Raw genomic sequence first — 15,170 nt, 5'->3', positions numbered from 1 at the left:
TTTTGTTAGCTAACCTAAAAAAAAAAAAAAAAAAAAAAGAGGGGGGAAGTTAAAAATAATGTAATATTGCATTCTGGCATCCTATGCTGAAAATGATAATAAGTAATAGGAAAAGAAAGTGTAATTCATTCTGAGCCTGTGCTCTGGCCAGGAGTGTTACAGCTCTTGCCCTGCTGTTTTCCCACCAGCCTGTCGGGTAGGGCACTGTCTGATACTGGAAGCGTCCTGAAAAAGATCTTATTCCAATACAGAGCTTTTAACCTTGAGCTCTTTCTGGTGATCCACAGGATTTTGTGAACTGACATGTGGAGATGTAAGGCTACAGAAGGTGAGATGGTCTTAATGAGATCTTGCAGTGCTGTGCAGGACATAAGATTGAAGGACTGCTTCTTCAAAACACTGACCAGTTGCTAGGGAAGCAAAGGGTACAAGAGGGGGACTTGTCACTTTTCTTTACAGGGCTTGCCTGTGTGTGCTGCTATTCAGAAACAGCTTTCAGTGAATAACTCCATGTGTAGCCAAGCCCATTATTATTAACCTACAAAACTTTGTTCTGCAGTTTCCCTTGAAGTTGTTTCCTCAACACAGTTTCTGTAGTAGAGTGAGAGTGCTAATGTACTTTTATATTCAAAAATGGCACAGTTTCCCTAGTGAGTGTGGACAGATAGAAGTTTGCTGTACGTTCCTTGGACAAAACTTGTTACTTATTGCCAGAACATTTTTCTCATTTCCCCAAACAGATACATCTGTCTAGCTCTCCCAGCATAGGGTGTGAACTTAAGGGTGAAAGCTGTGTGGTGAACATCCAGATTTTAGGACTTTTCTTGGCTTTATGTAAAAGGGAATGGTATAGCAACTCACCTTTCATATGCCACTGCAAATTTCCAGCCTTGTCTGACAATGTCATTGTCAAGTATCCAGATGCATCTCTACTGCACTTACGGACTTACCACTGTGTTTCTTAGTAAATATGCCTGACGTCTTTCCATTTCTGGTCACAGATATGGGCTAATCCTTCTGTCTCAAGAGGACCACAGGCATCATAGAAATACCTAGAAATACATTTAGTCACCTTTATTTTAACTTTTGCATGCGGATTAAAGTCTTGTGGCAGTCCTTCAAACGCTGTTCCTCACTTAAAACCTTTTTCAAAGAACAGTCAGCAGTCTAAACTGGTAGGTGATATGGGCATGAAAGTTGCACCTAGATATCAGAGCATGGCTGTAAAATTAAATGGCAGTAAATGGGTGACTTCTTAGTTACTAAGTTAATGAATTTCCTCACTTTTGGAGGAAAATGTCTTCAAATACCAGCTTATTCTCACTGATAATCTGTATGTTTGCTGTATACCTCTAACATGCTTTTAACAGAAGTACATAGTTTAGGATTGACTTCAGCTAAAAAAAAAAGAAATATATTGATCCTAAATATCCCACTTTATTAAAATACTCAAGATGTGTAGATGTTTTCAGCAGTGTCTGCAACTCACTTTGAGATGTTGTAAAATAAGTAGTTTCCTTATGAAAAATGAAAATGACCATTTTCTTTTGCTGGAGCGGAGTAATACTTCTTTTCCAATTTATTCCACACCTGGTCCACAATGTATGCAAATGTCCTGGTGAAAACTCAGTGTTTCATTGATCTAAACCTATAAATCTCATTACTGTAGGATACTCCTTTCAGTAGGTTATTTTTCGTTTCCTCTGTTCATTAATTTTCTCTTCTAATTTCCCGCTATTGGAATCCTATTGGAACCATGTTCATTCTCTAAGCTGTGAATAACTTGGGTGGAGGTGAATCTCTGCTAATGAAAAGAAATAATCTTAAACCATATTTGGTGTACATATATACCTGGTATTAGTGGGAGAGAAAATGTATTTGGAATGTAAAGGAATTTAAAAAAAAAAAATCAACCAACCAAACAAAAAAACCCCCCACCCCACCCCCAAAACCAAAAAACAAACAAAAACAAAAAAACCACCCACCTTGAAAACTTTGGTTTTGCTCTTATTTTTTCAGGTCTCTTTGGAAATGGGAAAGATTTTTGTTGAGGGTGTTGGGGAGGTGCAGGAGTATGTTGATGTCTGCGACTATGCTGTTGGTTTGTCCCGAATGATTGGTGGACCTATTTTGCCATCAGAAAGTAAGTATTTCTGTGTGTTGTGGTTTGTGTTTTTTTTGGGTTTTGTGTGGTTTTATTGTTGGTTGTTTTTTTTGTTTGTTTTTTTGGTTAGTTGGTTGTGGGATTTTTTGGTTAGGTTTGGTTTTATGGTTGCTTTTGGGGTTTGGTTTTTTTTTTGGGTGCAGATGGGGAGATGGAGATGTGTCTTAAACATACAGTGACGTAGTACAGCAAATCCCTGTTCTGAGAGTTATTTAGGGAACATGTTGTCTAGGAATAGATATGCTAGTAGGCAGAAGCACCAGATGTATCTAGCCTGTGGCATACAGCAAGAGAGGCCCTCCTTGAACTTAGATTCTCTGATTTTCTCTGCTAGCAGAAAGTGTGTAAAAAGTTCAATATTGTACTTAGAAATGAGAGACTTTTTTTGTCAGTTACAAACAGTTGCTGATCAGCAAGCAATTGCTATTCTGTTAATTGAATAGTTTAAATAGTAAAAACTTCATATTGCAGGTTATTAGATTTTTCCACATCTAGCTAACCTTGTTTCAGTAAGCTGCAGAGCATATATAATAGAGCTCTTAACAAGATACTGCTCTGATGGACAGAGCAGTGATGCTAGCCCCATTGCTTACATGTTTTCTTTTTAAGAACCAAAACATTAAATAGATGCAAATTACCTTTGTGTCTTTGCTTTCAGGATCTGGCCATGCTCTGATAGAGCAGTGGAACCCTGTTGGCTTAGTAGGAATTATCACAGCCTTTAACTTCCCTGTAGCCGTTTATGGGTGGAACAGTGCAATTGCAATGACTTGTGGAAATGCTTGCCTCTGGTAAGATACAGGACCCCAGTTTATTAACAGTACTTTAAAATGAGAGGACTATTATGTTAGGCATGAAATCAAATGTCTGGTGTTTCTGTACATTTGAATCTATCTCATGTAGGCTTAATTTCTATTTGTTTTTAGGTTCACTTGTAGTTGAAGAGCTTTGTTGTATTCTGTGGTAACCTCTTTCATGACATACTGAGATTCAGACCTGTCCAGGACTTTGCCAGTTAATAAAGAATCCAGGTTTAGGTCTTGCAGCAGTGGTAGCAAACTGTTAATATTTTCAGAATTGGTACAGCTAAAATTAAAAATTAAGTAAGTAGCTTTATTTCACCTCCTAGCTCCTGCTTTGCTTTTATTTACCTTTCATTTTGCTTTCATTCACTCTAATGTCTGGCATAAGTCTTACTCATGTGGATGTGAGTAGAAGCTCTGAATGCTCAGCTGTGGAAATACTTGAGTTCCTGTCTTAACACACACCTGAAAAGCAGCCTAACCAAAGTGTACTGTATTTCAGATACCATAGAAATCACGTATTTGAATTCATATTTGAATTATTTCTTATTCTCAAAGAATTGAAAAGAAAATAATGTCATTCTTTTTTTTTTTTTTTTTTTTTTTTTTTTTCTCCCTCCTTTTTAGGAAGGGTGCTCCTACAACATCCCTCATCAGTGTTGCTGTTACAAAGTGAGCTCTGGTTTATTTGCTTTCTGTTTCACTTTTTAAACATCTTTTGTGTTCGAGGTAGTGCTTAGTGGTCAGAAGTGTTACATAAGAAGTCGTGGTAACATATGGGATGTTACCTGTACTGCTGGCCAGCAGTTTCTTCTGTGACCAGGGCTGTGCTTCGGCTGAAGTAGGGCTAGTTATGTGGTTTGCTTCCTTGTAGAAGATGAATTGCTCACAAAATTCAGCTTCCCTCAATCATGCATTCATGTTTCAGAATAATCCCTTTTTTTGGGAGTCTCAGCCCAACATCAGCACCAGCTCTTGGCAAATACTTCTGACTGGTTGTGTAGACCTATATCCTGAAGATGCCTTCACATAATTTTTATTATCCAAACCTTGTAACACCTTAGCATGCATTTCCACTGTTCAAAACTCGTTCTTGATAAAAGGGGGAAGAACCCCAAAGAATAAATCTCATAATGATGCTTGCTGTAGGTTTATTGTTAGTTTGCTTATTATATTGACATTTTAAATACTTATCCATTGTGTGCTACAAATAGCATTTATTTTTAAATAATAATAAATAAATAGTCCCCTTTAAAATAATTATTAAATCTTGTAGCTTTAATATTAACTCCTGAGAAGAATGGCCTGAAATGACTTAAAAGTATTTTATGTAGCTCCATGAAGTTACATAAATGTCTCTTTCTGATGGTAAAAGTGGCCAAGGTTTTTACACGCTTATGTAATGCTCATCCAAGCAGAGATGTAATAAATATCTTTTAGAGTCTTACTTTGCTGTGAGCTATGACTGTAACACAAAACTCCTTGATGAGAGATGTATGTTATGTATTGTACAAACTACATGTGAATTAACTGCAAGACTCCTGCTTTTCAAAAATGTGTAGATTCTTCATGTGCATGAAGAATGGTTTTAATGGTGCACCTGTCAGATCTCTGAAATTTTTATATCTTTGATTCTAGGATAATTGCCAAAGTCTTGGAGGATAACAAAATGCCTGGAGCAATCTGTTCTCTGGTTTGTGGTGGAGCAGACATTGGGTAGGTAACACTTCTTGTGTTTTGTGAAGACGTATAGAGGGTAAAGAATATTCTTTGAGGTACTTCTTGTAAAGCTTTTCTGATCTCCAGGAGTTCCTAGTACATGCACGTACCTGTTGCCATAATTTTTATCTGGTTTGAAACTCTGGCTCTGCTGTAAACATATTATGTACTTCTACTTGCTGTTGTGAGATCAGTGGCTATTAAATAACTTATCAGATACTTATTGAAGAGACATGACTGAGTTTATATTCTACTTTCAAATGTTTATACCCAAAGAATATAGCTAATATTAAATTCCACTCATCATGTTCTTAGGAGTTTTCAAGTTTAGCCCATTGGCCTTGTGGAACACCTGTGGAGGAGAATACTTCTCCATTTTCCATGCTCACATAGGACTCTGCACTTGCTCATAGAAGCATACTTAGGCTTGGAAGCTGTACAAATTGTTTTGTTTGTTTATTACAATGAGAGAATTCACAGTACAAATGGATATTCAAGTGTATCTTTTGAGCATTTCAGGAGAAGAAAAAACAGATGGTAAGTCATAGGTATGCATGTTTTCTTAGGGAACATAACTATTGGAACTGATCTCACTGTGTACTTTAGATTGAATGTCAAAGTTAGTACAGGAGATAATCTTATTGTCTGAAAAGACTGAGAAACAGCCTTGTTCCTCCTCTTCTGATGAAGAAGCAGCTTTGCTGCCATCTGTTCAGTCGCTTACATGATGTTTTCAAAGAAGTTGCTATGATTTTCAAAGATCTGACTGGTTGAAGTTGGTTTATGTGGAAGATGCAAGGAGCTCTTCCAGCTGTTCCACTGAACGTGGTGGTATGTCTCCCATTGTGCAGGACAGCAATGGCAAAGGATGAGAGAATGGACCTATTGTCCTTCACTGGCAGCACAAAAGTGGGCAAGCAAGTAGCGCTTATGGTTCAGGAGAGATTTGGTGAGTGTGTGGGATCTCCTCCATTTCTTTCCATGGTTGGGAAAGGCAGGGAAGCCCCATAAGATTTTTAGAATAACAGCTTGTTTCACTTGTCTCTTGTGATACCTTTTTATTTTTTAACTTGGTGGAAATAGGATATTGAAACTGCTCAAAGGTGGATGCTGCGTTTTTCAGTTAGTTTTGTCATGACTTGACTATTTTCCCAGGGTATCCACAAATCCATGGTCCTACACTTGATTTGGGGTGTGGCAGGGGAGGTGGTGTCCATGAAAATAACTGTGTGGAGATTGCCAGGGCCTATGGCCTTTTGGTAGTGTGTTTGTGGAGAAATGCCCGTTCATCTTTTACTCCTTATAAACACAGGAGGAAAGTGCTGGTTTTGTTGCGAATATTTAAAAGCGTACATGCAGGAGTCCATGCATAGCTGCTGAATTCTAAACTTTTAGTATTAAACAGAGAACCTTGTGAACAGGATTTTCTCATTTTATATGTTTGAAGTATACAGATGGAGTGTAAAAATAATAAAAAAAAATCAGAACAGATTGCAAATGTTCACCCAGAAGTCGATGGCATTTCTTTCTCTCAGATTTGAGGTAAAACAGTTAACAAATAAGCCTAGTTAAGTTTTATGTGTGCATTCTGATCTTTGTAGCACCTCCTTGTCTTATTTGTCTGCATCATATATGCTGCAACTTCTTCTGTTTTCATCTTTTTCTTTCTAGTGCTATTTTTGCCTATTTTTTTAAAGATTCCTTCTGCCATAACTGCTATCCAGGTATCTTTCTTCACAATGTGTGATAGATTCAGTGTAATTTTCTCCTTTGGCTACAGTGATTAGTTGACTGAGATGCCTAAAACTTTTTGTCTCTCCAGGAAAATGTGTTTAATGGTAACTTAGCTTTAGTTAGAAGTGACCTAACTCAGTGAGGTGAAGTGAATACATGTGTGCATGCCTTAACTTGTCTCGTGTGTTTTTATTAGGTCGAAGTCTGCTGGAACTGGGAGGAAACAATGCCATTATTGGTAATGCACACTAAAGAAATCTAGTCCCATAGATGATATTTGGATGTTCATATACAGATGTTTATATTTTTACAATTGTCCCTTTTCTCCCCTTCTTTTTTCCACACTGGGTTTTAAAAAGTATGTAGTAGAATGTTGGTGGGTTTTTTTCCTCTCTTCAGAGTGGTGGCGGGGTAGTGTTTTAAGATTAAAAAATGAAAGTTCAAGCTCTTATGTATTCACAGTTGAAATTAAGAAGGGAATGAGAAAAGCAGTAAGCTTCAGTAATGGGATGTGGACAATGCTAAATAAACTTGATTTTAGGATAGTTCTAATTTTATGAACACATTTTTAGAATTTTATAATACAAGTACGTACATATAAAGTCTTAAGACATGGTACTTGAAAGCAAAGCGTGCAGGCATTTGTTTTAGTAGCACACTTTACAGGTTTAAGTAGCATAGAGTATGATCTAGTTCTCAGAGAAACGTAACACAGACACTATGAAGCTGAGCAATGTGTCAGAAAGAAAATATAAGCTAGATAAATACATAAATTGCTGATGTGCTGTTTTGTAGCTTTCTGTTTCACCTTTATCATATTCTAAACAAATGCAATTGCCTATCTAGAATATTAAGCTCTCTTAAAAATCACATTTGAGCATGTCTTCTTTTTTTCCTGTGCTGCTTTGAAGCCGGTAGCATAAACGTGCTTTATAGTTAGAAATTTTTTTCCTTTTTCACGTGAAAGACCTGCTTTTTCTGGAATTGACTTTGCATGATGGCATAAACAGTGATGGCATAAACAGTTTGTTTGGACTTCACTGAAAGTTTAGTAATAATTTTGGACACTTAGAGAATTATATAGGACTGGTGAAGCTGAGTGATATTTCGGGGATCTAATGAGGCTTACACATACTAGCTCTACTTTGAACTTCCCAGTGTCTTCTAGCCAGCTGAATTTGTTCAGCTCATTTATATTTTACATCACTGTACACCTGTGTGTTTTAGCTACTTTTTCCGCATGCCATGTGGATACACTTTACCACTGTTTCTTTACACTACTAGACTTCTCAGTGGGAGAAGGACAAGGTGAAGAGACGGCAAGAAATTGCTTGCAGTTTCTTGAATTAACTTGAAGCTGCAGTTCTTTGCAAGCTTTACTGCAAAAGGCTCTCTTCAGTAGTTCAGATCTACTTTTATATCCAATTGTGTGTGTCTAATTCCAGGTGTAAGAACAACACATTTTGAGGTGTTTCTGTATGTATATCTTAGTGTGCTCTGCTAGTGCGATTATTCCTAATGCTTCTTGACCAGCATGTCAGTTTATTATATTGTGTAGTGTCTTAAATATTGCAAACTGCTTGTTTATTTCAGTAACATGCTCATATTTTGATTTTTGTAAGTTTTTGAAGATGCAGATCTGAACCTGGTCATCCCATCTGCTCTTTTTGCTGCTGTGGGAACAGCTGGTCAGAGGTGCACAACTGCTAGAAGGCTGGTGAGTAAATGTGTATTGTCTGGCCTGGGTAGCTCTGAGTTCAGTTAATAATTCAAATTGGCTCAGAAAATGCCTAACAATTCCTAATATTATGGAGAGCAACAAATAATCTTAGAAGCATATTTTTACTTTGTCAAAAATCAGGATGACAGGAAAATAGATGGTAGTTTGTCATTCCACTGTAATTCTATCTCTGTTTCTTTGTGTTTCAAAATGTAGCTTTTGCTAAAATACAGGAAAATAAACCTTTCTATACTTCCTGTATTTTTCTATTTTCATTGCCAGAACTTCTTTGCTTGTGCCTCCTGCAAATTTTGGTGCAGGGTTTAGATTTCAGCAAAGCAACTCTGTGTGTGCTGCTTACATTATTGCTAATTTTTAACCAATCATTTTCAACAAGTTTAAAGGTCTTACAGTGTCAGCCTGTGTCTAGTCTTTCCAGAGTTGTGTTGACTGGGTAAATATTTGTCAAAATTGATGTAGATTAGCTTTAGGTCTATAGGAAGGGCAGTGGTTCCTCAAATTATAGCAGTAAAATTCACTTGAGTATTTGTCCTGAAACACTTAATAGAAGAATTAATGGAACACTTTAATACCATTGATCTGATATCTTGTAAAATGAGAACAGGTTTTTGTTTCTTTGCTTGTTTTCTGTCTTCATGGTGAAGCTTTTAAATCTTCATGTCATGCTGCATGTGAGCAACACTAACTCCACACTTCATTCAGCCCTCTTCTAAGTGCAGTAGTACTTCAGAAATAGTTACCATAGGTTGAGCTGTTTTACAACCTTCTTACCACGTTTTGTTTAGTTCCTCCATGAAAGTATCCATGACGATGTGGTGGCAAAGCTTGCTAAGGCCTATGCCCAGGTCCGCATCGGTGATCCGTGGGATTGTAAGTAGCTATTTTCACATCATGGGTTTAGGATACAAGTTTCTGTTTGATTCTTTCTAATTAAATTACATGAGATTTTAGATCAAACCTATCTAATTTTAGCAGTTTAACAGGTAGGGGGGATAGCTGGTTTCATTTAGAGTACTAACTCTGAAAAGGAGATGAGGTATCTAGCCTAATACTGCTTATCTTGGACAGGAGAAATAATTACTCCCAAAATGTCATTATACATACATACAATTAAGCTGAAAGTATGTCTTTATGTCTTTTGTTTTTAGCTGACACTCTGTATGGGCCTCTGCATACCAAAGAAGCAGTGAAAATGTTCCTTGATGCAATAGAACAAGCGAAACAACAGGGTGGCTCTGTGGTTTATGGTGGAAAGGTGACTTACTTCTACTCTGCTACATTTAGTGCCCTAGTTAAACAAAAAAAAAAAAACAAACAAAAAAAAAAAACAAACAAAAAAAAAAAAGAAGAGTAATGTGGTGGTTTTTTAGGCCAGGATTGTCCCTCAGTTTGTCCTGTCAGCCATTACAGAATGTTAAGTTAGTCTAAGAATGTTTGAATTGCAGTCTTGTCTTCAGGGTAAAGATGGGTCTACTTGGAAGCTGCCTTCTCCTCCAAGAAATGGCTAAAACCTTTTGGCTTTTGGCTCCCTAGTTGCAGGTGATAGTGAAAATACAACAATGAAAATGGTGAATATCAAGCATATAACAAGGAAAAAATCCTGTTCTGCCTTTGGATTCACAACATAAATCTTCAGGAAACTCTGAGGATTCAGGAAAGCCAGTTGCACATCTTCATCATATAGGATGTTTCATTCTCATGGACTTAACATTCTGGGAATTCTTGTCTTTTACTGTCACCTTCTTTATTCCTAGTACGTTTAAGTTCTAATCAGCTTACTAAACAGCTTACAAGTAGGAGAAAGGAAGTGTTTTTTGTCAGCTGCTAGACTTAGAGATTTGATTGTCTCTTTAGTAGACTAGTTATGCTTCTGTATTTTAAATACTTAACTTAAATTTTACTTAAGTATTTCCTTTATCTGCTCAGATGATCTGACCTTCTATTTCTGATTGCTAGGCACAACTATATTAATCAGACTGTAAAGGATTCCCTTCCTACACTAGTGCTAAGCAAGATGCTAGTTTGAACTTACTAAGTTGTTTTCTCTTTTATGTGTTTTGAAGGTTATAAATCGCCCTGGAAATTATGTTGAACCAACCATTGTGACTGGCCTTCCTCATAATGCACCCATTGTGCACACTGAGACGTTTGCCCCCATACTGTATGTGCTGAAATTTAAGGTAAAATTACAGTGGACAGTTAGTCAGGTGTCAAGGATGCTAACAGAAGAGTTGGGAGAGCGGTTTCAGATGTATGACATGTTCATGTAATTGTCCTGGCTCTTGGAAGAAGTGTTAACTATAGGATATTCACTGTAATAGCGTACCTCACTGTGTGAGGTAAATGTGTAGCTACATTTACGCATTTTTGATGAAGAGCACTGGACTTAAGATGAGAGTCTGTACAGGAACAGATTTTTATTGCTCATGTCAACCTGCTCAAAATGTGTGTTGCGCAGTGGCGGAGGTATCCTATCCCAACTTGGTACATGTGTATTTGCCACGTGGCATTCTGTATATTTGAATTATGGATGTAGTACGCTGTGTTTTTTCTTACAGTGTTTCTTTGTAACTGCTTTGCTTTCAATGGTCATGGTTTAACAGGAGACACATGCTCCTTTTAGGAGGAAGAGGAAGTTTTCGCCTGGAATAATGAAGTAAAACAAGGTCTTTCCAGCAGTATCTTTACCAAGGATTTGGGAAGGATTTTCCGCTGGCTTGGGTATAGTTTAAATTATTTTTCTACCTTCCTGAAGCATAAGATCACAGTCTCTCATGTCTTTAGTAAACCTATGCACAATACTAGTTGAGCATTTTATAGCTCTTAATTTAGGGAACGAGCCTTTCCTGATCCTGAGGAATAATTGTGCCTTACTTTTGTTTGTAGACCAAAGGGATCTGATTGTGGCATTGTGAATGTCAACATCCCAACCAGTGGGGCTGAGATTGGAGGTGCTTTTGGTATGTTACTTATGCTTTTTTATTTACCTTCTTAATGATGAAATCCTCTAGCATCAGTTCGAGAGACTTGATGGTATTCCTTGGGCTTTATTTTTTTTATTATTTTTTTAAATTTGGGGTGATTTCATGTTTTTCTAACAACTCTGGAAGAAAATAAAGCATTAATACTATAAACCAAGTGTAATTTAGATCTCCTCATCTTGTTTTTCAGTGTTTTGATCAGTCCATTTAAGTGACTAAACCGAAAGAAATCAATTAAGTTAATTTTGAATTATACTGCTTCAGTAGAAAACAGAAATCGACAAGTGGTAGTTGGATTTCAGCATTTAAAAATGTCTGTATTTGGGTTTTAAATATTGCGTGTATGATCCTCACCAAACCATCAAGGGAATGTAACTCAGAGGTATGTTTTGAATGTGTTTGGAGATGCGGCTCAGTGGAAAACTGTTTAAAAGACTCTTAATTAAAACAGTCTTGAGCATTTATGGTTTGTATATTTGCATATAAAAATTACAGCATGAAATATATTTGTGAGAAAGTTTTTGAATACATTTTTGCTTGTATTTCTCTTTTTTGTATATACTTAAGGAAGGTGGGGGGGGGTGAGAAGGAATATTCACCTTACCATTTAAACAGTATAAGAACCAGCATGTTCTTGTACTCTTGTCTCATGTTAAAATATCTTTGATTGAGGTTGTGTGGTGCCAGCATGATGAGACTTTCCACTCCAGGCAGATATTTTTTGAATCAAGCATGAGGAAAGAGTTAGCTGTGTGATTTGTATATTGTGGTGTTCTGGTAATTTATTTCAGATATGGAACAAGGGCAAAGGAATAGTTTTTCCCAGACATTTTTATGAGATGCCTCACCACCTGGAGTTGGTCCAGATTCCTATGTTAAAAAAAATTTCAAGTTTTCATTTATACCATTTTTCCTACAGGTGGTGAAAAGCACACTGGGGGAGGAAGAGAATCTGGAAGTGATTCATGGAAACTTTATATGAGACGGTCTACTTGGTAAGACAGACTTTTTAAATTCCAAATAAATGTAAATTGCAAATAAACTTGTGAAAGTTCAAAACGTATAAATCCTTGACTAAAGGAGGTTATCTTTGCTAAATGTGAGGTAACAGTGAGTGTAACTGTCTTCTTCATGCAAGAATTTGCATCTGTGTTCCTAGTAGAAGATTATTTGAAGGGTCTAAATAAAGACCTTTCTTCACTCACTGTTCCTCAAAAAGAAAAAAAAAAAATCCTTTTCCCCCCCCTCTTGCCTGATTTTAAACTTGGCTAAAAAATAAATCGCTGAAACTTACCAGGAAATACATGAAGTAGTAGCAAACACAGTGTGGGGGCCACTATTGCCAGTGGTTGGCAATTTAGCTACATGTTGGGTGTCTGTCCTGATAAATCTCCTGACAGCCTGTAGTTGTTGACCATTCCTACTCCTAGCTGGCTTCCCTAGCCTTTACCTGTGCTGAGTTTGGTTTTCACACAAAGGCTTGTGAATGTGAGAAATCCCACCTTGATTCTTTCTGTATGGACATTCTCCTGGTGAGAAATTAAATAGTGTTTAATCTGTCAAGGAAGACATAACGGGGAATGTGGTCTTTCCCTGTCCATAGTTACTATATTGAAAACCAGAGTAGTCAGTTCATAACTTTAAACAGGCAAACTGTTTATAGAAGTCTTTTGTATACAAGTGACAGAAACAAGAATCCTTGTACATAGGAAATGGACTGCGTAATCTGTCTCAGTGACCAAGTCTGGTATCTAAATACTTGTTTCTCTTCCAGTACAATCAACTACAGCAAGGATTTACCTTTGGCTCAAGGAATCAAGTTTCAGTAACAGCCTTATGAATGGCCATGCCATGAAGTCTCCTAACATTTCAGAACTAAGCACCTTCTAAGTCTCATGGGAAAGAAAATTACTTAAGTGAAACTTACCTGCAGCAAAGATGCCAATTCTGTCAAAAAACCAGCTATTCTAAAATTGCTTCAATTTCAATATATGAAATTACTACTTCGGTCTTCATATGAGAAGGACATGGTCTTTGGGAAGAAGGGAGAGGGACGAAAACTAACAAACTTGGATTCAGATGGCCTGGATAATCTGTGGCCTTATCGCTGTATTTCAGTATCAACACACTATCTCCTGCCTCCCCCACTGTTCGCTGGTATTTCCAGCTCGTAGGTCTATGCTTTGAACTACGTGCTGAGTGTCATGTAGATAAGTGGTGCTGTGGAGGGTGGGCAATGCAGAGCTATTTTTAACACATAAATAAAGGTACATTCTGTGAGATACCTACTGCTTCTAGGGTTTTTCTGTTCATTATTTTGGAGCAGGAACATACGTCTGACTGTCTGTTTTCACACACTGAGCTGCTAGCTGGAAGAAGTGTCAGTAGACTAAAAGGACCACTTCAGTTTTCCTGCCTCTTCTTCAGAAAGAAGACTTGGACCCTGTGTGTTAGGAGGTAAGGGGTAAGACCAAGAGCTACTGCACTCTCCTGGAACCTCCTTGTAAGGCTAGAAGGAGTCACAGCAAATTTGGATTGTCATAAACCTTGTGCGACTCTACAACCAAACCAGCTGAAGAACTGGAGATGCAGCCAGGAGGGAACACTCTCCTAGAAGGAATTTGCCTGGGAAAGGCCAATTATTTATGTGTTTTCACCTTAGGAGGGGATTTCTCATGGCCACTGAAGACTATAGCCATCAGCAGCTGATTTAGGAGCCTTGCTCAGAACCCAGGATGAGAAAAGGAGTGGTGCTGTGAGGTTGATTTTAGCTTTCCACAGAGTAACCTCTGAGGTTTTTAATGTATCATTTTTTGAGGAAACTTCTTCTCAGTCTTACGTACCATTTTTCCACAATCTCTGAATATGGCAGAACTGTTCATTTTGGGCTCAGATTCTAGGACTGATTCAGTTTCTTATTTTTGACGCTAAGGTTGTGTCATCCAAATTGTTCTAAAAGTCCAACATACCACAATGCTGGCTGGTCTTCTTTCACCTTAATATCTAGTTTTAAAATACTGAGTGTTTTGAATTTTATGTCTGTATTATGGAAGATATTTTGGTTGTCACTTTCTATAGAACAAATGGTAGGCAACTGAAGCTTTTTTCTACTGAGTCTCTTAAAGCCATGTGAACTCTTTCCTGTAGTTCTTTGTCTTTCACTACTTAACTAGAAAACAGATTTCATGAAAGAATGTCGTGTATTAGTACACAGAAAGAGCTTATAACCTCCTATGCAGACAGATAAATCATTAGCAGATAGAGGGCAAAGAAACAATCCAATTTCCAAGTTTAATTATTCTGAAGATTGCACAATTTACAGAAGCTTTAGCATTGTTCTGTAGCCAATGAGTGCTAGTATGAAATTTTCAATAATGAAAACTTCAAGAAGGCTCCTCTTCTTGCTCCTTATTAGTTTTTGGATAGCCTCATTGTGTCACATCTGCTGCTTGAGGAAATAAAGACCTTATTACTCTTTTTGAATAAAATAATTTTACAAGTCCAGTGTTTTAATTTACAGGCATAATATCCTGCATCGGCTTAAGAATGTGAACTCAGGCCATGCAACAGAACAAAAATGGGATGGTGAGTCTGATGTTTGACTGGTCTTGAAATCACTATCTGAAAAGGAGTATGAATGAAAAATGTAGTAATGTAATCAAAGGGATGACTCTATTACACACAAAACTTTTTTTAAAGGTTAATGTATTTTGATACATAATCCTTCTTCAACACAAACTGTTGAGTAGTCTTACAGAGGATTCAGCTTCAAATACTTGTGTAACTACCTCTCTATATTATAACTGTATTGGATCCTCTTTATGTAGGCAAATAATGGTCTCTCTCTGTAAACAGATTACAAATTCATCCTGATGTTTGCTGAGTATATGAATTACTGTTACAAACATTGTGTTATCCACACTGCCATTGGATTGCTGCCAAGGATTTAAAACAGGTAATCACAATGCTTCATCTGCTTCCCAGACAGCTTTGAATTCCTTAGATGATTTTTTGCAATTTGCTTCTCT

At 37.2% G+C, this 15,170-nt stretch overlaps 1 protein-coding gene across 1 annotated transcript in view; it reads left to right on the top strand.

The window, feature by feature from the left end:
- Window positions 1-13,253, top strand: part of ALDH7A1 (aldehyde dehydrogenase 7 family, member A1) — a gene marked incomplete at its 5' end in the record, with an annotated part of 14,459 nt that extends 1,206 nt beyond the window's left edge. Inside the window, 14 exons of the mRNA XM_010012433.1 lie at window positions 2,020-2,143; window positions 2,823-2,955; window positions 3,595-3,639; window positions 4,606-4,683; window positions 5,538-5,635; window positions 6,617-6,658; window positions 8,043-8,137; window positions 8,947-9,031; window positions 9,310-9,416; window positions 10,225-10,341; window positions 10,785-10,882; window positions 11,048-11,121; window positions 12,062-12,137; window positions 12,917-13,253. Of these exons, the coding sequence (XP_010010735.1) occupies window positions 2,020-2,143; window positions 2,823-2,955; window positions 3,595-3,639; window positions 4,606-4,683; window positions 5,538-5,635; window positions 6,617-6,658; window positions 8,043-8,137; window positions 8,947-9,031; window positions 9,310-9,416; window positions 10,225-10,341; window positions 10,785-10,882; window positions 11,048-11,121; window positions 12,062-12,137; window positions 12,917-12,971 (1,227 nt within the window). The remainder of the gene's footprint in view (window positions 1-2,019; window positions 2,144-2,822; window positions 2,956-3,594; window positions 3,640-4,605; window positions 4,684-5,537; window positions 5,636-6,616; window positions 6,659-8,042; window positions 8,138-8,946; window positions 9,032-9,309; window positions 9,417-10,224; window positions 10,342-10,784; window positions 10,883-11,047; window positions 11,122-12,061; window positions 12,138-12,916) is intronic.
- Between the last annotated feature and the right edge of the window lie 1,917 nt (window positions 13,254-15,170).

The sequence above is a fragment of the Nestor notabilis genome, unplaced genomic scaffold (assembly GCF_000696875.1).
Source record: "Nestor notabilis isolate BGI_N333 unplaced genomic scaffold, ASM69687v1 scaffold1864, whole genome shotgun sequence".
Classification (NCBI taxonomy): Eukaryota; Metazoa; Chordata; class Aves; order Psittaciformes; family Psittacidae; genus Nestor; species Nestor notabilis.
Note: the sequence above shows the minus strand (reverse complement) of the source record. Positions and strands in the feature narration are given on the sequence as shown.